Below are 26,944 nucleotides of genomic sequence, written 5' to 3'. Positions count from 1 at the left end.
CAGCATTAGTGAGGTTGGACACTGATGCTGGGCGATTAGGCCTGGCTCGCAGTCGGCGTTCCAAATCATCCCAAAGGTGTTCGATGGGGTTGAGGTCAGTGCTCTGTGCAGGCCAATCAAGTTCTTTCACACCGATCTCAACAAACCATTTCTGTAAGGACCTCGCTTTGTGCACGGAAGCATTGACATGCTGAACCAGGAAAGGGCCTTCCCCAAATTGTTGCCACAAAGTTGGAAGCACAGAATTGTCTGGAGTGTCATTGTATGCTGTAGCATTAAGATTTCCCTTCACTGGAACTAAGGGGCCTAGCCCAAACCATGCAAAACAGCCCCAGACCATTATTCCTCCTCTGCCAAACCTAACAGTTGGCACTATGCATTTGTGCAGATAGCATTCTCCTGGCATCTGCCAACCCCAGATTCGTCCGTCAAGACTGCCAGATGGTGAAGCGTGATTCATCACTCTAGAGAACGCGTTTCCACTGCTCCAGACTCCAATGGCGGCAACCTTTACACCACTCCAGCCGACACTTACCATTGCGCATGGTGATCTTAGGCTTGTGTACGGCTGCTTGGTCATGGAAGCCCATTTCATGAAGCTCCCGACAAACAGTTCTTGTGCTGACATTGCTTCCAGTTTGGAACTCGGTAGTGAGTGTTGCAACCGAGGACAGACAATTTTTACGTGCTGCGTTCTTCAGCACTCGGCTGTCCTGTTCTGTAAGCTTGTGTGGTCTATCACTTAGCCATTGTTGCTCCTAGATGTTTCCACTTTAACAGCACTTACAGTTGACCAGGGCAGCTCTAACAGGGCTGAAACTTTACAAATTGACTTGTTGGAAAGGTAGCATCCTATGATGGTTCCATGTTGAAAGTCACTGAGCTCTTCAGTAAGGTCATTCTACTGCCAATGTTTGTCTATTGAGATTATATGGCTGTGTGCTCAATTTTATACACCTGTCAGCAACGGGTGTGGCTGAACTAGCTGAATCCACTAATTTGAAGGGGTGTCCACATACTTTTGTATATATTTATGTATTTCACTGCATCAATTTGCCATTGGATATTCTCACCTCTGCAACTCCAGCCACAAATTATATCATGATCTATGCTTTTCTCCCTGGTTTGCTGTATGATATCTCCCAGAGACAACATACACTCTCAGCAGAGGTCTTACGTTAATATGAGCAAACATCATGCTTGATTTGCAGAGGACCAGTCATCTACAACGCATTAGCTAGCTAGCTAACTAATGCTCATGCCTGACTGGCAAAGGTTGCCCACCCTCACGGTTAATCAATATCTTTGTTGGAAGTATCGAAGTCGACCACATCTGATGTGGCAATTTAGCTGACAAAGACACATTAGATGCATTAAAATAGTAAATAAAACGTGAGTTATCTTAATTACAACTGACTCACTTCCTCATCAATACAAGTAGGAGTTTCCCTCTCTTCCTGGCTGATTTAAAGAGTCCTGAAATCACACACGGCCACAGCTACTGCCACCTAGTGCTGGCTGTAAAATGTTTAGTTAGACCCTGCAGCACTTGCAGCTAGTGAAAGTGATCAGCTCAAGGATACAATATTATGGAGTATATTTTACATCTGTGAATTATCTTTACTTACTGTACAGTACACTAAGGTCTACTGAATGCACAGTAACCATCTTATAAAGGAGATAGTGTTCTCTCTGCATGTCATCCTGGGGAAGCTACAAATCAACTATTATATTGCTGCTGTAGGCTGTGGCAACCAGTGGCTGTCACCAGTAATGTCATTCTGTCTGAAATGTAACAGGCCCTCTAGGTCTCCATATGGGATATTTTATCGAAAAATGAGGTCACAAGAGAAAATTGTATGAACCGATTCTATTTCATTAGATGTAGTGCTCGTGCCTATAGGGGTTCACATCCTCATTTAGTGTGTTCTATTTGACGTGAGCCCAGAGGGTTATAATAGTAAAGGGCAACATTCTGCAATGTAAATTCCATTACCTGCTATCCTTGGGGTTAATCCTATGGTTTAACCCTAGTTTGGAAGGGTTTGGGGTCCATTGCATTTCTACAATTCAGCAATTACATTTTTTATTTGTTCCCAGATGTGTGAGTTTAAATCAATTGAATCCAGCCCTGCTGGCTGAAGTATAAGAGGGTCTTACAAGAAAGAAGCACTCAGGAGACAAAGTTGGGTGGACAAGGGTGGCTGTCATTCCCTCTGCTCCTCATCCGTTCAAAATGGCAGACACTCTCCCAATACTTGCTATCATTGTTCAGACGGCTATCCTCCTCTCTTCATCACCACATCCATTAAAATGAAATAAACAGTGTAGGCTACAATCAATTATTGCAATCTGTGGTAGACTCTACATGATTCAAGTAAATAATAAGTAATAATAAGTCCCAAACTAGATGTAATAATTATTTACACCAGGGACATCATTATTTAAAGAAATTGAAAGAGAGATAATTATTATTATTATTATCAACTGATGTTGAAGAGCAGGGCTATGTATGGTCATTCGATTAATAATTTCCTGACACTCTTTTGTAATAAATTATAAAGAAGCACAAGCTAGGAAGATAAATAATAAATAGGGATAGGTTTAACGCATCTTGAATATTTTAGGACGTTTCAGTGTACGTGGTCCAGGATTAGTGGCTTGAAATATCAATCAAACCCCACCAACATTGAGGGCCCGCCCACCTCAGTAGTCAACTGTCAGTCATATGACGTTGTGTTTCTGCAGGTGCTAGACGCGGTGGTGTATTGCGAAATAGGAGGCTAAAATACACTTTTAAAGGTAAGGATATAATTATTATATTATTCATTTACACTCTACCATAGCTGGTGTAGAGTTACGTTTGTTTAGGGTTTTCTATGGAAATGCGCCAACAAAATAGAATAAAGGAGAAACAATAACCATCATTTGACATTCGATGCTTGCTTTTTACAGATAAATGTAATTGCACTAGGTCGTAAATATAGTATTTCATATTGGGTTGGTTACAATTATGCCGTAATGTATGACATTTCAAGCCTCGAATAACCACAGCATCAGTGGGAGAAGAATGACCTGTCGAAATTCCTAAAATAGCTCAGCGGTTACAGTAGCCTATCTGGTTCGCGATACCGCATGTGTATCCTTCATTTGTAGTGCAAGATAATTCTTACATCAATTAAGCAATGTATAATTTACGTGAATTAATATCAGGCCTGCCATATGGAAATCCAATGCGCTGTAGATGGGTACACGGGTCGCTCTGTGCTCTCAAAGACAAGGGAACGAACATGGTCGTATAGGCTGATTGGCTTTACACTATTTAAATCCTTGATGTCTTCATAAAACCACTGCTTTGACAGCACAAACACTATCAGAGAGAATCGTAATGCTGTGTGTCTGAATGGGACCACATCAGCAAGCAGGGGTAGGGGACTCTAGATACATACTGATTGTAATCTCAGGACAGTTTACACACACAGTTTTAAGCCACTCACCCAGGTCACGGCTATGAGCTTTGGGATGATGCATTGTACATTTTCCCATTTTAGGTAGTTATACATCGTTATATTAATTGTCAAAATAGCAAAGCAGGCTATGTTTAAATTGGACAACTAATAATAAATACTAATTTTAAAAAAGCTACTTGAGCATTTTTTTCATGTTAGATTGGGACCATTTGAAATAATCATAATTTGAATGCAAGAAAGTAGATATTCTATGCTATAAAGGAAATTGTAGGTAGTTAGGACAGTTCGAAATTTACTGGGGTGGGGGTCCAAAATAGGCTGGATCAATTTTCAATATGAATCCACAAGAACAATAGGCAGTGGAGAGGCCTGGTGCGTCATTGCCCATGAAAGAACATCGAAGACATGAGACACTCAAAAAGCTCCCCTATTGACCATGTTTAGGGAAAAAACTATTCATTTCCAATAATTTCATTATTGTTTTCAAATGAGTACTAAATTCTACTCTAGGCAGTGAAAATCTAATTTGAATAACAGCGCAAAAGCCCTGTTCTTTGAATGTTTCATTCCATTTGGATCAGTTGTGGGTCTACTCTAGATAGTTTATAAAGTCTACAAAGGCACAGTAGCAGGCCATTCTGGCTGTATTTTTACCTATACTGAGATGCTCTGTCTGTTGCAGATCATCATTCTCCCAAGTCGTCCTATAATAATGTGGCCACATATGCTTCCGGCAGGCCCAGTTATTCAGGAAAGCTTAGTGCACGCTCTGCCTCCTCTCCAATCCAAGTGGCTATTCATCACACACCTAGAACCTAGCGCCTCAGTATAGCCTAAATATTTGTTATTTAACTTTTAAAATGTATTGCCTTTTATATGTGACATAAACACAACCAGTCACAATGTTTTAATCTTATTAGGCTTCTTCAAAAATCTCCTGTAGGCATGCGCACTTTCGTTCAAAATGTAATTCTGCTAAATGACTTAAATGTAATGTAATGTAATGTAAATGTAATTCCAGCATCCTCAAAATGGCTTGACATTAACCAGGTTTCCACCCAACCTTTTCAAGCGAGTAAAGTACATGTCGGATAAAAAAATGTCACATCGTGGGAAAGCATGCAGTTTATTAGGCTACTGATTAAATAAGTTACGATGAACTTCACAGGGTGGTGAAAGTGCTGAGTGAGGAGCTTGATGCTCCTTTCAATAAAGATCGAGGGTCTTATTCTGGTGACATGATGATCGATGGTTGGCTGCTGTTTGACAAATAACAATAATCTCACACTTTTGTCCATAATAATCTCATCATGTAGGCTATACCCACACTGTATCTGCGAGCTGTTGGCTAGAGTGCACGTGCCAATACCAGAGTGGGTATATTTGCAATACCTATGCAATATTTTTTGTGACAAAACCAGCAGTAGGCCTTGACTGCAATGGAAACCCATTCAACTTGTATTTTTTATTTGGTACATGGGAATGTAACCGCAAAAGTTATTTTTACAAGTACATTTGATGGAAACACAACTCTGATGGGAAAATGTGCATATTGTTTTTATGCAGATTTTAGAATATTTACATGAAAATTTGTAGTCAATTGGATGGAAACCTAGCTCTTGACACCCTAAAGAGTCTGGCAAGAGCACTAGTCTGGTGTCACTTTGATTATGCCCGCACTACATGGTTCACCAGCAGCCCCAAATGTCTAAAGAATAAGGTACAGACCAGCCAAAACAAGCTTGTAAGAATTATACTTAAACTCCCCCCTCTTACTCATCTGGAGGTCGAGCATTTTAAGCAGCTAAGTTAGCTATCTGTGGAAAAAAGAGTTGTATTAATTGAACTTGGTCTGGACGACAGAATTCTCACGGACTCAGCCCCCAAGTACAGTTGAAGTCGGAAGCTTAGGTTGGAGTCATTAAAACTCGTTTTTCAATCACTCCACAAATTTCTTGTTAACAAACTATAGTTTTGGCAAGTCGGTTAGGACATCTATTTTGTGCATGACACAAGTAATTTTTCCAACAATTGTTTACAGACAGATTATTTCACTTATAATTCACTGTATCACAATTCCAGTGGGTCAGAAGTTTACATACACTAAGTTGACTGTGCCTTTAAACAGCTTGGAAAATTCCAGAAAATGATGTCATGGCTTTAGAAGCTTCTGATAGGCTAATTGACATTATTTGAGTCAATTGGAGGTGTACCTATGGATGTATATCAAGGCCTACCTTCAAACCCAGTGCCTCTTTGCTTGACATCATGGGAAAATCAAAAGAAATCAGCCAAGACCTCAGAAAAAAAATTGTAGACCTCCACAAGTCTGGTTTATCATTGGGAGCAATTTCCAAACGCCTGAAGGTACCACGTTCATCTGTACAAACAATAGTACGCTATTATAAACACGAAGTTAAAGCTTGGTAGCAAATGGGTCTTCCAAATGGACAATGACCCCAAGCATACTTCCAAAGTTGTGGCAAAATGGCTTAAGGACAACAAAGTCAAGGTATTGGAGTGGCCATCACAAAGCCCTGACCTCAATCCCATTGAACATTTGTGGGAAGAACTGACAAAGCGTGTGTGAGCAAGGAGGCCTACAAACCTGACTCAGTTACACCAGCTCTGTCAGGAGGAATGGGCCAAAATTCACCCAACTTATTGTGGGAAGCTTGTGGAAGGCTACCTGACACGTTTGACCCAAGTTAACAATTTAAAGGCAATGCTACCAAATACTAATTGAGTGTATGTAAACTTCTGACCCACTGGGAATGTGATGAAAGAAATATAAGCTGAAATAAATCATTCTCTCTACTAATATTCTGACATTTCACATTCTTAAAATAAAGTGGTGATCCTATTTGAGCTAAGACAGGGAATTTCTACTAGCATTAAATGTCAGGAATTGTGAAAAACTGAGTTTAAATCTATTTGGCTAAGGTGTATGTAAACTTCCGACTTCAACTGTACCTATCCAACCATTTTTAATTTGTTTGAAATGTACACCAGCATAATACCAGCACTAGAGACTAATATTCACTGTTTTAAATATAAAAGTCTATTTGGTAAGAAAACATTTTTATATACCGGCGCTATTGAGTGGAACAAACTACCAGAGAAACTAAAAGCCATACCAACCATAACCCCTTTTTCCCTCAGAACAGCCTCAATTTGTCGGGCCATTGACTCTACATGGTGTCAAAAGCATTCCACAGGGATGCTGGCCCATGTTGACTCCAATGCTTCCCATAGTTGTGTCAAGTTGGCTGGATGTCCTTGGGAAGTGGACCATTCTTGAAACACATAGGAAATTGTTGAGTGTAAAAACAAAACAGCAGCATTGCAATTCTTGACACAAACCGGTGCGCCTGGCACCTACTACCATGCCCTGTTCAAAGGCACTTAAATATCTTGTCTTGCCCATTCACCTTCTGAATGTCACACATACACAATCCATGTCTCAATTGTCTCAAGGCTTAAAAATCCTTCTTTAACCTCCCCTTCATCTACACTGATTAAATGGATTTAACAAGTGACATCAATAAGGGATCATAGTTTTCACCTGGATTCACCTGGTCAATCTGTCATGGAAAGAGCAGGTGTCCTTAATGTTTTGTATACTCAGTGTATTTAATTGTATGTATTTATGAAAGAAGTAGGGACCACAATGAAAATAAGTCCCCGACTATATTGTGCAATCCTCGTCACTTGTAAAAAATCTTTGTGTTCTGTATATATGTATTTTTTACTACTGACATAAAATCAATCTATCCAAACTGTGCTGCTGCCATTTGATGAATGGAAAGAGACATCTGTTAAAAAACACCAAAAAGTTTAATGACATTCAGGGATTGTCAAGCCAAGCCTTCGATACTGGGTAGGCCTACAAGGTGGGGAGGGATGTATTTTGTGGTCTATTTATTGTGGCGTTAAAACACAAGGCATGATATTGAAGCGCCCAAAGTCGGTATGCTTTGTTATTGGTTGTGTGGTGCATTGGCTCAGAAACCTGTTGGCGAAAAGTTTTTACATACAGTGCCTTTGGAAGTATTCAGACCCCTTGACTTTTTCCACATTTTGTTATGTTACAGCCTTATTCTAAAATTGATTAACTAGTTTTTTCCCTTATCAATCTACACACAATACTCCATAATGACAAAGCAAAAACTGTTTTTTATTTTATTTTATTTTAGCAATTGTAGAAAATATTCAGACCCTTTACTCAGTACTTTGTTGAAGCACCTTTGGCAGCTATTACAGCCTCGAGTCTTCTTGGGTATGAAACTACAAGCGTGGCACACCAGTATTTGGGGAGTTTCTCCCATTCTTCTCTACAGATCCTCTCAAGCTCTATAAGGTTGGATGGGAAGCATTGCTGCACAGCTATTTTCAGGTCTCTCCAGAGATGTTCGATCGGGTTCAAGTCCGGGCTCTGGGATTGCGAGACTTGTCCTGAAGCCACTACTGCATGTCCTGGCTGTGTGCTTAGGGTCGTTGTCCTGTTGGAAGGTGAACCTTCGCCCGAGTCTGAGGTCCTGAGCGCTCTGGAGCAGGTTTTTATCAAGCATCTCTCTGTACATTGCGCCATTCATCTTTGCCTCGATCCTGACTATTCTCCCAGTCCCTGCTGCTGAAAAGCATCCCCACAGCATGATGCTGCCACCACCATGCTTCACCGTAGGGATGCTGTCAGGTTTCCTCCAGACGTGGCGCTTGGCATTCAGGCCATAGAGTTTAATCTTGGTTTCATCAGACCAGAGAATCTTGTTTCTCATGGTCTGAGAGTCATTAGGTGCCTTTTGGCAAACTCCAAGTGGGCTGTCATGTGCCTTTTCCTTCTGGAATGTTCTCCCATCTCCACAGAGGAACTCTAGAGCTCTGTCAGAATGACCATCGGGTTGTTGGTCACCTCCCTGACCAATACCCTTCTCCCCCGATTATTCAGTTTGCCTGGGTGGCCAGCTCTAGGAAGAGTCTTGGTGGTTCCAAAATTCTTCCATTTAAAAATGATGGAGGCCACTGTGTTCTTGGGGACCTTCAATGCTGCAATCATTTTTTTGTTACCCTTCCCCAGATCTGTGGCTCATCACAATCCTGTCTCGGAGCTCTACAAACGTTTCCTTCGACCTCATGGCTTGGTTTTTGCTGTGACATGCACTGTCAACTGTGACACCTTGTATAGACAGATGTGTGCCTTTCCAAATCATGTCCAATCAATTTCCTTTACCACAGATGGACTCCAGTCAAGTTGTAGAAACATCTCAAGGATGATTTTGCTTTGTCATTATGGGGTAGATTGCTGAGGATTTTAATACATTTTAGAATAAGGCCGTAACTTAACAAAATGTGAAAAAAGTCAAACGGTCTGAATACTTTACAAAGGCACGTTTGATATAATTATAAATATGGCATCAAAATGTTGAAAATCAGATTTCCTCCTAGCTGATCATTGTCTGCAGCCAACTCTGATCATAGTGATGAAACAGGCAGGGAAAGTGAGCTCATTCATGGTGGTCAGCGAATGCTCAACCAACTGGCCTGTAGCCCAGCGTGGCATCGACTGTGCCACAAAAGCATGCTGAAGTGGCAAAGTAGATATCCACATTTATAAACAAAGGGTTGCTACATTTGTTATTTGTGGTCAATACATTTCAAACTGTCCCTTAAGCTACTTGGCCTACTAAACAAATTGAATCACAGATAGGACTATTCAATGTTTCAGAAGGACTATATTGTTGCAAATTTGATCTATTGAGTCCCATGGCAATATTATATACAGGCATCGTTTAAATGTGTGTGAGCATTTACCTTAAATATACTTGAAAGAGATCATACTCCAATGTTATTGTTGGATTCTCTGGGGGAAATGCATCGCAGAAAAAGTATTAAGGCACCTTCAATGTTTAATAAGGGCTGCTATTGCCTGCCCTACAATATTATATTAGATTACAGGGCACTTTATGTTTTCCCCCATACCACAAAAACAAAAACTCCCAACCCCACTCTCTTAATTGCAGGCTTCCATTGTGATACTAGCAGGTTCATGGCATCTTCTGCACTATAAAGAGGGAGGAAATGCTATATTTAGCTCCTTCTGATCTGCATTTGTCTTCTTAGAAAATGGAAAATGTGATTGGATGGGGTGGAAAATGCCATATTAGGCAACTTTCTGGATGTTTTGGTACCTTACAGTTCTTTGGTTAATGTCTCACTATGAATTTTCATGTGATTTGATTCAGTCCAATTCGGTCTACTGTCAATTGAACGTTTATTTCCCTTTTATGTTTTGCCACTACCCAAGTAATGAATCATCACTTTTTCTTAAATGAATTCAACCCATCCTTGAAAGAGAATGCAGGGAGTTGTCTTGGAAATGGGTGTGTCTGCTGTGGAGTATAATTTCTCAGTTCTAGCAATGTGTTGACAGATGTTTATTTTACTGGGCAAAGTTACTTTACTGTAGAGGCCTTTTAATGCCCAAGCAACTCTTTATATCTTTCATGAACTTGGGTCACCTGGGGTTGGCGTGTAGCCTAGCGGTTAAGAGCGTTGGGCAAGTAACCGAAAGGTCACTGGTTTGAATCCCTGAGCCAATGAGGTGAAACATATGTTAATGTAACCTTGAGAAAGGCACTTAACACTAACTGCTCCTGTAAGTCCATCTGGATAAGAGCGTCTGCTTAAATGTAAATGTTTGATATAGGTTTGAAAAATACAGTGTTTTATGAAGAAGCACAATGGTTTCCTCAGACTGCTTAGCTGGGAATATAAATTCAAGTATCTAACATCAATAAAGATTAAGCATTTTTAGGACAGGGGTTATAACAATATTATGGACATTCTAACATCCCAAAATGTAAGTGGATTATTTATTGCCTCACATTACATGGGTCTCAGAACAACTACCCGGCGTGGAATAACCTTAGTAATTACGTAGTAATATGCTATTAAGTTATGGTACATTTCATTAGCATTTTTGTATTGTCTTGTAAGAAAATAAGTACTAGCTAGGTAACAGCCTGGACTTAACTTGACTAACTCACTAAAGTTATTCCCTTATAGTTACCCTGGAATAATGTCTATGTAATGTATAGCGCTGCCTAATTTGCTTTCACAAAATGTTGGTTTTGTTTTATTTGAGCCTGATTAAGCTGAGGTATACTTCAGCTCCTTTGGCAGACTGTCATTGTCTTTCTCATTAGCTTGCCTAATGCCAGGGTGTTTGGATCAGGTCTGACTCTCAGGCTTTCTGGGATCATCCTGGACTAAAACAGGATTAACAAGCTACCAGTGGGAACCCATCCAAAAGACTGATCAAAACTGTCTGACTCATAGTGCACCGACACAGTTTAGGACCGGCTGACATCACACATCTGTTAAGGTGTCAATCTCTTTAGGCTGAAAAGAAGAGCCAACACATGTTTATGCCACAGATGCACAGGTTGGTGCCACAGATGCACAGGTTGGTGCCACAGATGCACAGGTTGGTGCCACAGATACTTTCCTCAGTTGGGAGAGGTTGAAAAGTTTATGGTAAATCACGTTGGTTGGAATTATTTTGAGTCTTCGTCTCTCATTTAACATATGGTCAAGACTCATGTCATCTTTTTTTGTCCAAGTTGTGGGATTAGTTCTCCTTGCCAGCCAGACTTGTGTCCTTAGAAAGACATAAGGAGTCTAGGGACCATCAAGTCCTGTCATGACATTGCAAGAAGCATATTTCAGTCAATAGTTGAATAGAATGCATTTTTTTATAAGATTTAGACAAATTGCACAATCTCTTGAAAGGGAGGTGTCAATAACGATGATTGGGTTTCCAATAGAGTGGTGAGTGGGAGGAGGAGCTCTGCGGACCCTTAAGTGTCCGGAAGCAATTTAGCCATTCATTGTAAAAAATCAAAAGTAACAGTTAGTATCTGTTGTGGCCACCAGCTGCATTATGTACTGCAGTGCATCTCCTCCTCATGGACTGCACCAGATTTGCCAGTTCTTGCTGTGAGATGTTACCCCACTCTTCCACCAAGACACCTGCAAGTTCCCAGACATTTCTGGGGAGAATGGCCCTAGCACTCACCCTCCGATCCCACAGGTCCCAGACGTGCTCAATGAGATTGAGATCCGGGCTCTTCGCTGGCCATGGCAGAACATTGACATTTCTGTCTTGCAAGAAATCACGCACAGAACGAGCAGTATGGCTGGTGGCATTGTCATGCTGGAAGGTCATGTCAGGATGAGCCTGCAGGAAGGGTACCACGAGGGAGGAGGATGTCTTCCCTGTAACACAGCGTTGAGATTGCCTGCAATGACAACAAGCTCAGTCCGATGATGCTGTGACACACTGCCCCAGACAATAACGGACCCTCCACCTCCAAATCAATCCCGCTCCAGAATACAGGCCTCGGTGTAACGCTTATTCCTTCGACGATAAACATGAATCCGACCATCACCCCTGGTGAGACAAAACCGCGACTCGTCAGTGAAGAGCATTTTTTGCCAGTCCTGTCTGGTCCAGCAACGGTGGGTTTGTGCCCATAGGCGACGTTGTTGCCGGTGATGTCTGGTGAGGACCTGCTTTACAACAGGCCTACAAGCCCTCAGTCCAGCCTCTCTCAGCCTATTGCGGACAGTCTGAGCACTGATGGAGGGGTTGTGCGTTTCTGGTGTAACTCGGGCAGTTGTTGTTGCCATCCTGTACTTGTCCCGCAGGTGTGATGTTCAGATGTACCGATCCTGTGCAGGTGTTGTTACACATGGTCCTCCACTGCGAGGACGATCAGCTGTCCGTCCTGTCTCCCTGTAGCGCTGTCTTAGGCGTCTCACACTACGGACATTCCAATTTATCGCCCTGGCCACATCTGCAGTCCTCATGCCTCCTTGCAGCATGCCTAAGGCACGTTCACGCAGATGAGCAGGTACCCTGGGCATCTTTCTTTTGGTGTTTTTCAGAGTCAGTAGAAAGGCCTCTTTAGTGTCCTAAGTTTTCATAACTGGGACCTTAATTGCCTACCGTCTGTAAGCTGTTAGTGTCAACGACCGTTCCACAGGTGCATGTTCATTAATTGTTTATGGGTCATTGAACAAGCATGGGAAACAGTGTTTAACCCTTTACAATGAAGATCTGTGAAGTTATTTGGATTTTTACGAATTATCTTTGAAAGACAGGATCCTGTAAAAGGGACGTTTCTTTTTTTGCTGAATTTAGTTTAGCCAGGGAAAATCAAGGAAAGTGAGCTTGGGCCTTGTGCGCATGTGCATGTGCATGTGCGCCAGCTGGGCACACTAGGCTAATGCAGGAGACAGATTAGAGTTTTTATGCCCTGATATTATCAGGAGCTGTCGGCGGAAAGTTAAACAATTCAGAGACTGAAACGAATAAATCAGATGGTTTATATTTAAGGAGAGAGAATCGATATACAATCCCAAAATCAGCTGTAACTTTCAATAGTAAAGCAAAGCTTAAAATTATGTTTGAGTGAACCCAGAATACAGAGAATGAATGGTGAATTCGCTTCCGGACACAGTAGACTCCTCACCACTCTATAAGCTCTTTGTGAGGTCCACCAGTTATGTACTGGTAGGTCTAGGCCTATCATCTAAATGATGTTCTTCGGAAACAAGAGCCAAAACCACATGGCTTTGAATGTTGGGGACATTTATTATCAGGCCCACAAGCAAGCTTATTTCACTCATAACCTGAGTGTTCAAAGCTAAGAGTGTTCTTTGAGACAAATAGTGTTTTTCTAGTAACACTGGACAGCAAGTAAGGCAGAGTCATATGACTATCTATCATCAGAGGAAGCTTAGAGAAATCTTAGTCATCATGACTAGAAGCAGACACGTTAGAAAATACTTTGAATTTCACGCTGATATTTTGACATGTCAGGGATACACTTAAACCAGAACCTGCATGATTCAGGTTCTGGCCATTTGTGATGTATTATATTGAAGGTTGTATAGTCTGTTTTGTCAGTTTATTTTGTCAAGACTTATTTAGAATGTATTTAGAGTTTGCAATATTGATCCGGATGCATATCAATTCCTGGCATGCTTTTTCTATTGACCTTATTTGCACTTCCTTCTCTATTCTTTACAAGAGTCCTGTGTCAAAAAGATATGAACAGTGCCACCGTAAATCTGAAAATAGCACTATGGGTACAGTTGCACTAAGGTCAAAGATGCACTATGTACTCCACACAGGTTAGCGTTTTTCGTCATGAATCTTGTTCTGGAGGCAGCTCTGCAGAGTGGTCACTAGCTGGCACAGCCACAATGTCATAAAATGTGATTTTAAACCTAACCTTAACCCTAGCCTTAAAAAATAATGCAGAATTCTAACCTTAAATTAAGACCAAAAAGCACATTTTTGTGCTATAGATGGAGCCTTAAGAGACCTTGAATCCTGATGGGCTGAAGTGAAGTCACTGTTGCCCTAAAGAGTAGATTGTTAGTTATTAGTACGATTCCCTCCACAAGATCAGTATGATCCCTGCCAATGCGATCAATCGCTTTACAACTATACTGTTCTATCACGGGGGCAGATGTCCTGAGAGGATGAGCAGTCAATCCACTTAGTCATTTTTGTGGCATGTGGCGTAGGCTGCTCTATCTTTCAAGAATGCACTGTTGAGAGCTGACTAAATATGTACACAATGGCTCACATCTTTTGAGAGACAGAATGATTGGTCTGTAAAACCAGCAACCCATAATTAAAGAGGTGTTGTAAGTATCAGGCAGTTCAAAATGTTCCACTTTGTGCGAAAAGCTTTGATTCCTGTCAGGTGCAAGAGAAGCCGTCAGTGGACTATTTCCTCGCCCACTGATATCTTGTTGTCACGTTGAAGGGAACTGATTTTAAATGTTTCTTGATGCACTGCCTTGTCTTCTTGTGCCTCTGGTTTATCGATGTTCCAGAACTTAGTGTCTTATTGATTACTACCACTAGTTGGCCTTGGTGAACACTGATGAACTGCACTGTGATGGATGAGGTTGCTCACTTTTTGTACTAGGTGTGTTTGACAAGGGGTTAAGCAGGCCCTGTGTGGTTATTTGGCACTTTGGATTCTGTATTTTTACGTCTGTACTTAGAACATGGCCTCCACTGCTTATCCTAGGCTTTACCTTTTGAAGTAGGCATTTCTGAAGTGTTGGAGGCCATTTATAGAAACACAATGTAATAATAGTACTGCTCTGTGATCCGCCAAGAATCATGTATTGGAACTCTTTCCATGATACTTCCAAATACAAGGGATATTTTCAGTCGGTTGACAAACTCTCTCTCTCTCTCTCTCTCTAATCTTTCAGATGGCTTCAGCTACAGCAACCTATGGACAGAAGGAGTCCTCAGACCAGAACTTTGACTACATGTTCAAGATCCTCATCATTGGAAACAGCAGTGTGGGCAAGACCAGCTTTCTGTTCCGCTACGCAGACGACTCTTTTACGCCAGCCTTCGTCAGCACGGTGGGCATTGACTTCAAGGTGAAGACCATCTACAGGAACGACAAGAGGATCAAGTTACAGATCTGGGTGAGTTTTGGAGATGGCCCCTTTCATACGGTTGATATGTCCCTGTAACGAAGAATTGTGTCCCTATATTCACCCACTCAAAAACTAACAGCCTAAAGTTAGTTGAACTTCCAATGTGTTATCACTACACTTTCAACCATCTAAAATAACAACCACATTCCAATGGAAAAACAATTTCAGATTTTTGGTTTAGTTGTCATCCAAATGTCTATCACTGGGCTTTCAACCATTTAAAAGCACAGAAAATTTCAAATGGGAATACAATGTCAGATATTTTGTTTATTTATACAACAGATTAATGTGATCGTTGTGCTTCATCTAATAGCAGAACCAAATGACCTGGACTGCAGTTGAGATTACATTAAAAGTACATAGTGCAAGTGATCAATGCCGTTCGAGATACTGCGTAGATTATTATAGCAATAGGTAGACCTGTGATGACCTATGCATGCTATCTTGAACAAGAACGCTTTATATGATTACATAAGAAGGAATGCATAGTTACAGTAACCTCCAAATGTGGCCATGGATATGTTAGTCAATTTAGGTTGAATGTAACATTAGTTTGTAAGATGGCCTTAAAGGTGCTACACACATGTGTAAGCTAGGTGAATTGCAACAACACTTAGGTTGAATACAAACAACTCTCCCTCCCCCTCTACATCCCATTTCCCTGCAACATGTTGGAGACTTTGTGTCTGTGGAATCTAGTGGAAACCACTCGCGCTTGAGCCTTTAACTTTCAGTTTTGTTCACCAGCTTTAAACAGCTGAAAACAAGATATTTCACAGCGATTTTGATGGTGCAATGATTCTCTTTACTATGAATTGCTTGTATTGTCACATAAAATGAAATTAGGCGAACAATTTAGAATTTTAGCAACCAGGTAATGGCATGGTGATTTTCTGTGGCTGTATGGCATTAGTGGAAACTAAGACTATTCTCATGGCAGGTCTGCCAGTTTTGACTAGCAGAAAAAACTTTTCGTAGCAGGTTAGGATAATTAACGTGGCATGTTAGGATAATTAACATGGCAGGTTAGGAAAAGGGTTAGGGTTAGCTTAAATGCAAAAATTGTCCCTGACGCGACTTGAATATACAGTATCTAGATAAAACCAGGCCTGCCCTGAGAACAATCTTGGTTTCCACTAATGTGATGCTGCATTTCTGTGTCTTTTTACTTTCGGTTTTGTACATCACTTTCAAACAGCTGAAAATACGATCTTTTTTGTAATTGAAAATATATTTCACAGCGATTTAGATGGTGAAATGATTCTTTACACTATAAATTGCTTGTTTTGTCACATGAACAGAATCTTTAAATTGTATTATTATTTTTGTACTTTTTACCCCTTTTTCGTGATATCCAATTGGTAGTTACAGTTTTGTCCCATCGCTGCAACACCCGTACGGACTCGGGAGCGGCGAAGGTCAAAAGCCATGCATCCTCTGAAACACGACCCCGCCCAGCCGCACTGCTTCTTGACACACTGCCCGCTTAACCCGGAAGCCAGCCGCACCAATGTGTCGGAGGAAACGCCGTACAGCTGGCAACCGAAGTCAGTGTGCATGCGCCAGACTGCCACAAGGAGTCGCTAGAGAGCGATGGGACAAAGACATCCCAGCCGGCCCAAATAAATGTATCTAGTTCTGTCCTTGAGCTGTTCTTGTCTATTAATGTTCTGTATTATGTCATGTTTTGCGTGGACCCCAGGAAGAGTAGCTGCTACTTTTGCAACAGCTAATGGGGATCCTGATAAAATACCAAACCCTCCCCTAACCCAGACGGTGCTGGGCCAGTTGTGCACCGCCTCATGTGTCTCCTACGATCGAACCCGGATCTGTAGTGACGCCTCTAGCACTGCGATGCAGTGCCTTAGACCGCTGCACCTCTCAGGAGGCCAACATTATAGAATTTTATCAACCAGGTAATGGCAAGGCGATTTCTGCCATTGATGATTCTGCTTGTGAGATAACCACGTCTCTGAGAGACGTTGATGGAAGAGAGGGGGGGTGCAGCCTGCAAATTTGACACGAGCCAGTCCGGCTTTTGTTGACCAATAGGAAGGCTGAACAATCTTTGTCATTTCGTGTGGGCCCAAAAACATATATTTTTTTAAACATTGTGAAACACTATGATTCCACTGAAATTACAATGCACAAATATTTCATATAGCTCCTTTAACTTTAGGCTGTTTACTGTATTACAAAGTAGTATTGAATTGTGTTTGGTTGACAATGCAACCAAATATCAACATATAAAAGAGATGTATCTACTGTATTGGATAGTTCCATCTGAACCACTGGCTTAATCCCATTCTTTAGCTTTTATTTTTGGTTAACTTGTAGACATGCTAATAAGCTATTTATTGTATTTCAAAAGTAATATTGAGTTACATTTAGCGGACACCCTTATCCAGAGTGACGGCATACATTTTAATACTGGTCCCACATGGGAATCGAACCCATAACCCTGGCATTGCAATTGCAATGCTCCACCAGCTGGGCCACATAGGAATTGTGTTTAGTTGTCAATGCAACCAGATATAAACATTTTAAGAAGATTTATCTTCTGTTTGGATAGTTCCATCTGTAACACTGACTTAGTCTGGCTTTAATTCCAGTTTGTCTACAAATTAATAATTGATATGTTAAAAATCAAATCAAACTTTAAATAAAGTTTGATTTGATTGATTCATTTTATTTAACTTTGATTTTTGTTTGAGATGGAGATGTGAATTAAAGCCAGACTAAGTCAGTGGCAAAGATGGAACTATCCAAGTAGAAAATACTTCTCCTTCAAATGTTGATATTTGGCCTATTCTATTGTCTATTTTTAGTTGAATTCTGGGTTGAATTCAAACAGTTGCTGTTGATGACTTTGCAAATGCTATTTAGGCCTAAATAGCATCATTGATAAAGTATGGTCACATTTAATTTGCTAAGTTAAACCTATCTTTGGAATGACTTTAACAGTGAATCTATTTCATTTTTAAGTGGAGCCCTCTCAACAATCATTCTCATGATAGCACATTGCTAATAATCAATGACAAATATCATAGCTAAGCAGGGCTGGCCTTGGTTAAAACCTTGGATGGAAGACCAAAGGGTAGCTGTAGATAGATCAATTCTCCAGTAGGAGGTGCTGCCTAGACTATTTAAAAAAAACAATTCTGATAGTGGATATAACGTTGAAAATCTGACCTTTTTAAAGGTACAAATTCAACATATTTTATACAAGGTTTATGTTGAAATTTGGTTACCATGATGACGTAATAATGTGGTTGAAATTTCACCCTCAAAACAACAGTTTACGTTGATTACTTTTTTCAAATCCAATGTATTTTCCACATAGATTCCACATCACAATACTTTGACAAATTATGTTGAAACAATGTTGATTCAACCAGTTTGTGCTGTGGGGCACTGCAGTCTCTATTGTACATCCATATTGTGCATCAAACACTGCTATAGTGGGCTGGTGAAAGAGGATACGTGTATGTGTGTTGAGGAAAAGCTTGTTCTGTTGTCAGCCTTTTCCCAGGGCAATGACTCTGAAGTGTGCACCCTCCCCCATTACTACACATTTCTCTTGAGTATATAACCCCCCCACCACCTATACACACACTGCTCCCCATCCCCCACTTCCCAGTACAACATACAGTTAGCTTAGCACACACTCAAGTGTAGTAAAATTGAAAAAGCTGTGAATGCTGAAAATTCAAATAAGACCTAAAACATAAACAAGCACATTTGTTACACACCATATAATGTACATATTTACATTTGTATTCAGATTCATTATGCATGCTAGACATTGCTCATAAAAGAAAGCAACAGTTTGACTACTACTCTAACATACAGCCTAACCAGCATAGTGTTGTTGTGTGTAATGGGGATTGGGGCTGATGTTGCTCCACAGTTCAGAGAAATGCAGTATTGGGTTGTCAGGGAGGCTTCATTCCCTGAGCATTCATTAGAGCTTAGGCTGTAACTAAATCTGCCCCATCCACCCCCCCCCACGGCTTGCCAACCAAGGAAGGGAGGCGAAATTTGGCAAGTCACAATGGAAATGCATCAGGAGCTGTAAAAGCTACTGATACCCCATCATCTGTTGGCAGCAAAAGCAGTCTGCGGGTAGACTGTTTGAAATCACCGGAGGGTTTTAATGTTCTGTCATTATTGGTGTGCGTGGGACGATCGCAGTCAATGTCAATTTGGCTGTGGTGCTCGTTTTAATGCAACCTCCGTGTGTGTGTGTGTGTGTGTGTGTGTGTGTGTGTGTGTGTGTGTGTGTGTGTGTGTGTGTGTGTGTGTGTGTGTGTGTGTGTGTGTGTGTGTGTGTGGATGTTTCTAGGATACGGCAGGGCAGGAGAGATACAGGACTATCACCACCGCTTACTACCGCGGTGCCATGGGCTTCATCCTCATGTATGACATCACCAATGAGGAGTCCTTTAATGCTGTACAGGACTGGTAAGTGATTGCTTAGGAATGTGGTGTGGTCATGTGACCATATGGCAAATAGTAGTACAACAGTGGACAAACATAGACCAGTGTTCCTTAATACAGTACAGGCCTGACAGGAGGAGGTCCAATTGGCACCAAAGGTTTGTTGACCTTTTCTTCAGAAAGGCCTAAGAAGTGATAAGAATTTGTTGACCTTTTCTTTGAAAGGCCTAAGAAGTGATAAGAATTTGTTGACCTTTTCTAAATAAAGACCATTACACTTGAGACACATACACTATATATACAGGTAACTAGCAAAATAAAGGATACACTGGAGTAAATGAGGGATACAAAGTATATTGAAAGCCGGTGCTTCCACACAGATGTGGTTCCTGAGTTAATAAAGCAATTAACCTCCCATCATGCTTAGGGTCATTTATAAAAATGCTGGCCAGGCCATTATTTTGGCCATTGTTTTGGCTACAATGGCTATGCCCTCATAGGATGACAATGCCCCCATCCACAGGGCAGGAGTGGTCACTGAACAGTTTGATGAGCATGAAAACAATATGTAAGCCATATGTCTAGGCCTTCTCAGTCACCAGATCTCAACCCAACTGAACACTTACGGGAGAGTTTGGAGTGGCGCTTGAGACAGCGTTTTCCACCACCATCAACAAAACACCAAACGATGGAATTTCTCGTGGAAGAATGGTGTCACATCCCTCCAATAGAGTTCCAGACACTTGTAAAATCTATGCCAAGGTGCATTGAAGCTGTTCTGGCTTGTGGTGGCCCAATGCCCAATTAAGACAATATGTTGGTGTTTCCTTTATTTTGGCAGTTACGTGTATAGTTCTAGTTAGTTTGAGATTCAGGATTGTAACAGGGACCATGTTGACACCAAGTGGCATTTTCCACTCCTAATCACTGTCCTCAATCCTATGCAAAAACACTATTAGAAACAGTAACCGATTAAATTACACTAACATGCTGACTACACTGGCCATGCGTCTGCGTCTGTGTGCGCCATTGTGAACCAACTATATTAATTTTGAGGCAGGTAAAACAGAGATGAAACATTCATGGACATTTAGCTAGCTAGTTTGTTGCTAACTAGTTTGTCCTGGAAGATGAACATTGGGTTGATATTTTACCAGACATGCATATGGTCCACTTTTTAGCTGCTTCTTTGTATACTGAACAAAAATATAAACGCAACATGCAACAATTTTACTGAGTTACAGTTCATATAAGGAAATCAGTAAATTGAAATAAATTCATTAGGCCCTAATCTGTGGATTTCACATGACTGGGCAGGGGCCCAGCCAATCAGAATTCGTTTTTCCCCACAAAAGGGCTTTACTACAGACAGAAACACTCCTCAGTTTCATCAGCTGTCCGGGTGGCTGGTCTCAGATGATCCCGCAGGTGAAGAAGCTGGATCTGGAGGCCCTGGGCTGGTGTGGTTATACGTGGTCTGCGGTTGTGAGGCTGGTTGGACGTACTGCCAAATTCTCTAAAACAACGTTGGAGGCGGCTTATGGTCGTGACATGAACATTCAATGTTCTGAAAACAACTCTGGTGGACTTTCCGGAAATCAACATCCCAATTGCACGTTCCCTCAAAACTTGAGACATCTGTGACATTATGTTGTGACAAACTGCATATTTTAGAGTGGCCATTTATTGTCCCTAGCTCAAGGTGTACCTGTGTGTGTAATGATCATGCCGTTAAATCAGCTTCTTGATATGCCACACCTGTCAGGTGGATGGATTATCGTAGCAAAGAAGAAATGCACACTAACAGGGATGTAAACAAAATGTGTGCGCAAAAGTAGAAGTAAATAAGCTTTTTGTGAGTATGGAACATTTCTGGGATGTTATATTTCAGCTCCCGAAACAAAGGTTTAACACTTTACATGTTTAGTTTTATATTTTTGTTCAGTATATAATTTTGACCCGGAGTCAGACAAAATCGTGTGTTTCTCTACTACGACGATTAATCCCCAGACAAAAAGCGTCCACGTGGGTTTGTATCTTCCTGATATCCAATAAGGAGGGGACTTGGGTTTGTATCTTCCTGATATCCAATAAGGAGGGGACTTGGGTTTGTATCTTCCTGATATCCAATAAGGAGGGGACTTGGGTTTGTATCTTCCTGATATCCAATAAGGAGGGGACTTGCAAGTTCTATTTTAACGTTTGGCTAAGCAGACGCATGTTCACGTGGGTAAAATTATTGAATAACATGTATGTGTACATTTATTTTCAACGCTTGCTTACATAATGTGGCCGGTGAAGTTTGCGTGTAACCAAATACTATTACTCACAATAACCCAAAATAAACGTTAATCTTATCGCAAGCTGCATTATTCCAAACTCATTTTAGATGACCCTTGAATGTTGGATAAGTGCAGTGAAAATGTCACCTAAGCTTTCAATGGCTCTGCAGTGGACCATATCTCTGCAGTCTGCACAATGCACTCTATGTTCTTAGTAAGAGTGGTTTATTGAAACAATGTTTCGATCCTCAGATCATCATTGTGTCTCTTTGACCTCAAGCACCTGCTCAAAACCACTGGATGTGTGTGTGTAATCTTTTCCAATACTGAACCTTTCTGTATGGCTGCCATAGGTCGACACAGATTAAGACGTACTCGTGGGACAACGCCCAGGTCCTGCTAGTAGGCAACAAGTGTGACATGGAGGACGACAGAGTGGTGGCAGGAGACAGGGGCAGGCAGCTTTCTGAACACATGGGTGAGTTCAAGTCACACAACACCAACTCACAGTGCCCACCATAACTAAATGAGCTATACAATTCAATGATACTGCTGATGTTAATGGTACTTCTTATCTGATGATTTGATTTTATCATCTGAGTTGTCAGCAACAATAACATGTATAATTTGGTTGCAATCGCTTGGTAGAAGTTCTTATCCAGAGTAAATGCGATCAGGAGGTGGAACAGCATCATAAGTAAACATAAAAAGAATTGTGCCGAATTGGCTGTTGAACACAGATCCCCCAGCTACCACCAAATGTTATGACATACAGGAATGACAAAACACGAAGTTTGCTCACAATAGCTTCAGAAACCAATGGGCAAGATTACTGATCACGTATGGCTAGTTTGGTAAACATTTAAATCCAACACCATTATAACACCATGTTCCAGGGTTTGAGTTCTTTGAGGCCAGTGCCAAAGATAACATCAATGTGAAACAGACGTTCGAGCGGCTGGTGGACATAATCTGCGAAAAGATGTCTGAGAGCTTGGATGCCGCTGACCCGGCAGTTACAGGGGCTAAACAGGGGCCCCAGCTCACCGAGCAGCCCGCACCCCCCCACCAGGACTGTGCATGCTAAAGCTGAGCGACCCCCCCCCACACACACACCATCAACTCATCCTCAGGTCCCCTCACAACCCTCCCTTCCCCACAAATCAATGAATCACTCCATATGGGTGAATAGGTGATGTTCACTCTGTTTCTCACATGATTCTCGTGTCCTCTGCTTCCTTTACTCGGGTCCTTACTGTGGTCTTAAATTATGAACTGGAAGGTCTCTATCCAGAGTCTGCCCCAAAACTTCATCATTGTTCCCCTTATTTTCTCAGACTAATGGTTTTCTGATAAAAGCCTTTGTTAGAGACGGACAGAATTCCATATTAAAGTATGTGTTGTCATAAACAGGTCAATACTTTGGAAACAGAGATATTGAAGCCTAGTGCATATATACTGTCTAAGTCCCCTGTCTCTGTGTGAAATACAAGAAAACATATATTGGATTGCATCAGTCACTGGTATAACATCATTCCAGTCTCAAATTTTTGTCCAATCAGCCTTTTAAAAATAAAAAAAAAATGTATGTACCTTATGTTTTGTATACTGGTACCGCTTTCCTTTGTAAAGCTTTTCGCGTATAAAAAAACAGTAAGGAAAATACAAACAAATTATAGATTGGTAAAAAGAAACAGACATTCTTTATACAGTACCAGTCAAAAGTTTGGACACACCTACATATTCCAGGTTTTTCTTTATTTTTACTATTTTCTACATTGTAGAATAATAGTGAAGACTTCAAAACTATGAAATAACAAATATGGAATCATGTAGTAACCAAAAAAGTGTTAAACAAATCCAAATATATTTTATATTTGAGATTCTTCAAAGTAGCCACCCTTTGCCTTGATGACAGCTTTGCACACTCTTGGCATTTTTGACTGGTACTGTACTGTATATGTTTGGTTTAAATGTGTATGTAAATAATGTGCATTATCTATCTAAGGGATCCATTTGAAAAAAATAGATTTTTTTAAAAAGCATAAAGAAACGATCTATGAAGATATGATAGGTCAATGTAGATTTTCTCTGAATCAATTTATTTATGGTTTAATTAATCTCATTGTCATCCCCCTACGCCCATTTACACTAAACGTCTTTGCTCCTACTACCGCTCTCAGGTACTTGCAAATACACTTACTAAGAGCTGTTAAGATTAATGCTAGTTTGCATGGAAAGAGGCTGAAGCCACGGAACCAGAGCATAGCTGAAGTATATCAGCATCGCTCACCTTTTACATCCCTTTCAATGATCTTATTTTGTATTTTTGTGAGAAATAATGAATTACAATGTGCATGTTATATCAGAGGCAATACTTGGCTCCTTATGACTTGAAATAGGATACAAGAGACTGCACAAGTGAGGTTAGATAATATAGAAATCATACTGTACAATAACATAGGTTAAAAAAATAAAATATGTTTTGGCGAAGGCTGTTTTTGTCCCACAGCTTGTAAATACTTAAAGGTAGATATGACGTAGGTGCACAAGTAAACCAGGGCCAATATCCACAACAACTAAGAGCATTAAAGAGCGAGGGGAAACGTTTGCTGTTTTGGTCCCGTGCTCAAACAGCTTGACCCGAACCCATGCGCAGATACTGTGTGGGAGCGAAGTCTTGCATCTCACTCATCGCAATATCTGCGATGCTGCTCGTGGCAATGTAATTTTGCTGAGTCTACCTTTAATGCACACAAGCGTAGGCTTATGCAACAAAGAGTTTATGGGTTTGTAGTGTGTGTGTGTGATTGGAACAATTTGCAATAAAATGTGTGTAAAATTAAACGCTAACCCTTGACTGTTTGAGCGCAATTTAGTCAACTGTTTCATTTAGGAAAGAAAAACCTGAATGGCCTTTTGCCTCTTGTCTTTGAATTGATATTCAGTCCAAGGTCTCAATCCAGGCAAGTTTCCATTCAAATTAGAGAATGTATTATTACTCATTGTAAGCGATCGAAACCACTATCTCCCTTAAGACCTTTGTGATGTTTACGAGTCAACTCTTCTATGTTGTTGACAAATGGCTGTCTTTACTAGAGTGAATGAGTGCGAAATAATCATACAAATAGATCAGTCATTCAAGCATCCTCAATTGATGAAACTGTCAAATTTATACTTCACTGAGTCATACCAAAGTTTTGATGTGGGATAATAATGATAATATGTAACAATTATATTAGAATAATACTACTGTAGTTACAATAACAATATTTGATCATCCAGCATACATTTTCAACATAATTTTGCTCTACTATATTATGGCTGTGAGTCTGCCATCTCAGTAGTATCCAGAGACACCCCCCCCCCCCCCCCGTAAACTGTCCTCCTCCTCGCCGATGCCGTCTTCCTTTCTATGAAACAAACTGTAGATGCATTTTAGTCATATGTTTCATGCGTGGATTGTGTGTTGTATTGACTCCAGGCTTGCAAAAAAAGGACAAAATCTGAAACTCGTATTTTATCTGCATTAGTTCTAGGCCTGCTTGTGAATGAATGTCACTTTCTTTAATAAAAAGCTAAATGCAATACAACTGAACAGCATTTCAAACAGTAGAGCTTGCTGACAGTAGATCTACTATATAAAGTGTGTCGGGTACACCCCCCCCCCCCCCAAAAAAAAACCAAGGGTGCCGGGTAAGTTTGTCATTGCTGCTATTCCTAGGTAGTATAGAACTGAATCCGGAAAGATGTAAAAAGAGGGAATAATCATGTTCAACTGATTTGTTAGGTTACATAAAGCCAAGCTGTTACTTTCAAAAAAACATTTACACAAATATACTAGTGGTTTTAAAACTCTTGTAAAATTGGTGGATTTATAGTGAGAAATGCACCAATTTGTAAGTCGCTCTGGATAAGAGCGTCTGCTAAATGACGTAAATGTAAAAATGTTGTTAGGATCTTGGATGTCACCAAAGCTTGGGAGAAAAAATAAACATTTGACTTGAGTGTAAATTTAGAAGAGTACAATAAGAGTATTTGAGATGTTTTTATTCCATTGCTTTGCTACGAAGGCAACCTTCAAGGCATCCAATAAGGTTTGAGCTGTCAGGAAGGTATTGCAATTTTTCAAAAGACCCAAAGTGTTGCTTGTTTTTTTAATTTATTTCAGGGTTTTTTTGTGTTTTTTTGTTTATTTTTATTGTGCATCCACCGAATACTGTTCTGCAAAGTACTGTTGACTTGGTTTAGATAGATTTTTACTTTGTATTTCTATTGTGGGAATACAACAACTAATGTTATAACAATAAGGGAATATGGTGTCAAAATGTTAAAATGTGAACATTACCAAATCTGCTGTACATGTTGTGGAATTCAATGACAAAAATAAAAGTTTGGCCTGTTGCAATATTGCAGTTTTCCTCAATGATGTATGTTCACCACTATCATTATGTAGTGTGCGTCTCACATAAAAAGACAGAAGACACTCACAAACACAGCAGTTGCACCATCTCATTTGGCTCGTAACATTGCTTCCAGGAGCCTGCCAACTCCTGCAACATCACATCTTTTATAGCCCTGGTACTGATGCTGCAAATTCAAAGCAAGCTAGGACCATTTGTTATTCACTGTCTCATAGGTTTCTGGCTCATAGGTGTCTACGCTACGGTATCTATAGAGTGGTCTCTGAGGCTGCATTCAAAGCAAGCTTGGACCATCTGTTTCATAGGTGTCTGGCTGTCTACACTAAGGTGTTTATACCTGAGATGACCTTGTCATAAAATGATCCATGAAGCATTATTACAGGTTTGATTTACAAAAACAACACCAATAGATCAACTGTGCTACCACAACTTGGCCCTATGCAAACAGTTTCATACTGTATAAAGTAACTAAAAGTAGTCTTCATTTTTGTTTTGGACTAAATGATCATACGTAAAGAAATTGTGTTGATACAACTAATTAGATGACCTTTCGTATACTCAATCAATACATGAACTCATCTACAGCACAGGAGTGTAATTTCTGCAACAGGCCTATCGTATTACACCAGCAGAGGGCACAACACACCATGTTGATACACAATTCACTGACATATCACAGCAAGCGGACTTCCTGCGAGGAATGGACACGTTTGTATCCAATATGCTAAATGCTACAATGTCACGATGGAATCCATTCACCGGACGTGATGCCAGAGTTAGGAGTCAA

The 26,944-nt window shown here is 40.6% G+C and overlaps 1 protein-coding gene across 1 annotated transcript; it reads left to right on the top strand.

Annotated features, from left to right (window-relative positions):
* Positions 1–2,713: 2,713 nt before the first annotated feature.
* LOC106613631 (ras-related protein Rab-3A) lies at positions 2,714–26,143 on the top strand. The gene is made up of 5 exons (XM_014216091.3): positions 2,714–2,802; positions 14,775–14,999; positions 19,357–19,475; positions 22,087–22,211; positions 22,630–26,143. Exons 2-5 carry the CDS (start codon positions 14,775–14,777, stop codon positions 22,818–22,820), a joined length of 660 nt encoding a protein of 219 aa, XP_014071566.1. The 5' UTR covers positions 2,714–2,802; the 3' UTR covers positions 22,821–26,143.
* Positions 26,144–26,944: the final 801 nt, after the last annotated feature.

Source organism: Salmo salar, chromosome 10 (assembly GCF_965601325.2).
Source record: "Salmo salar chromosome 10, fSalSal1, whole genome shotgun sequence".
Classification (NCBI taxonomy): domain Eukaryota; kingdom Metazoa; phylum Chordata; class Actinopteri; order Salmoniformes; family Salmonidae; genus Salmo; species Salmo salar.
The sequence above is the reverse complement of the archived record's forward strand: the minus strand, read 5'-3'. Positions and strand labels throughout refer to the sequence as shown.

Bases quoted from the DNA above. Each gene is read 5' to 3' on its own strand.
- LOC106613631 (XM_014216091.3), top strand. From the start codon at position 14,775: ATGGCTTCAGCTACAGCAACCTATGGACAGAAGGAGTCCTCAGACCAG. The intron at 19,476-22,086 runs GTAAGTGATTGC...TGGCTGCCATAG, and splicing joins TTTAATGCTGTACAGGACTG to GTCGACACAGATTAAGACGT. The intron at 22,212-22,629 runs GTGAGTTCAAGT...ACCATGTTCCAG, and splicing joins GCAGCTTTCTGAACACATGG to GGTTTGAGTTCTTTGAGGCC.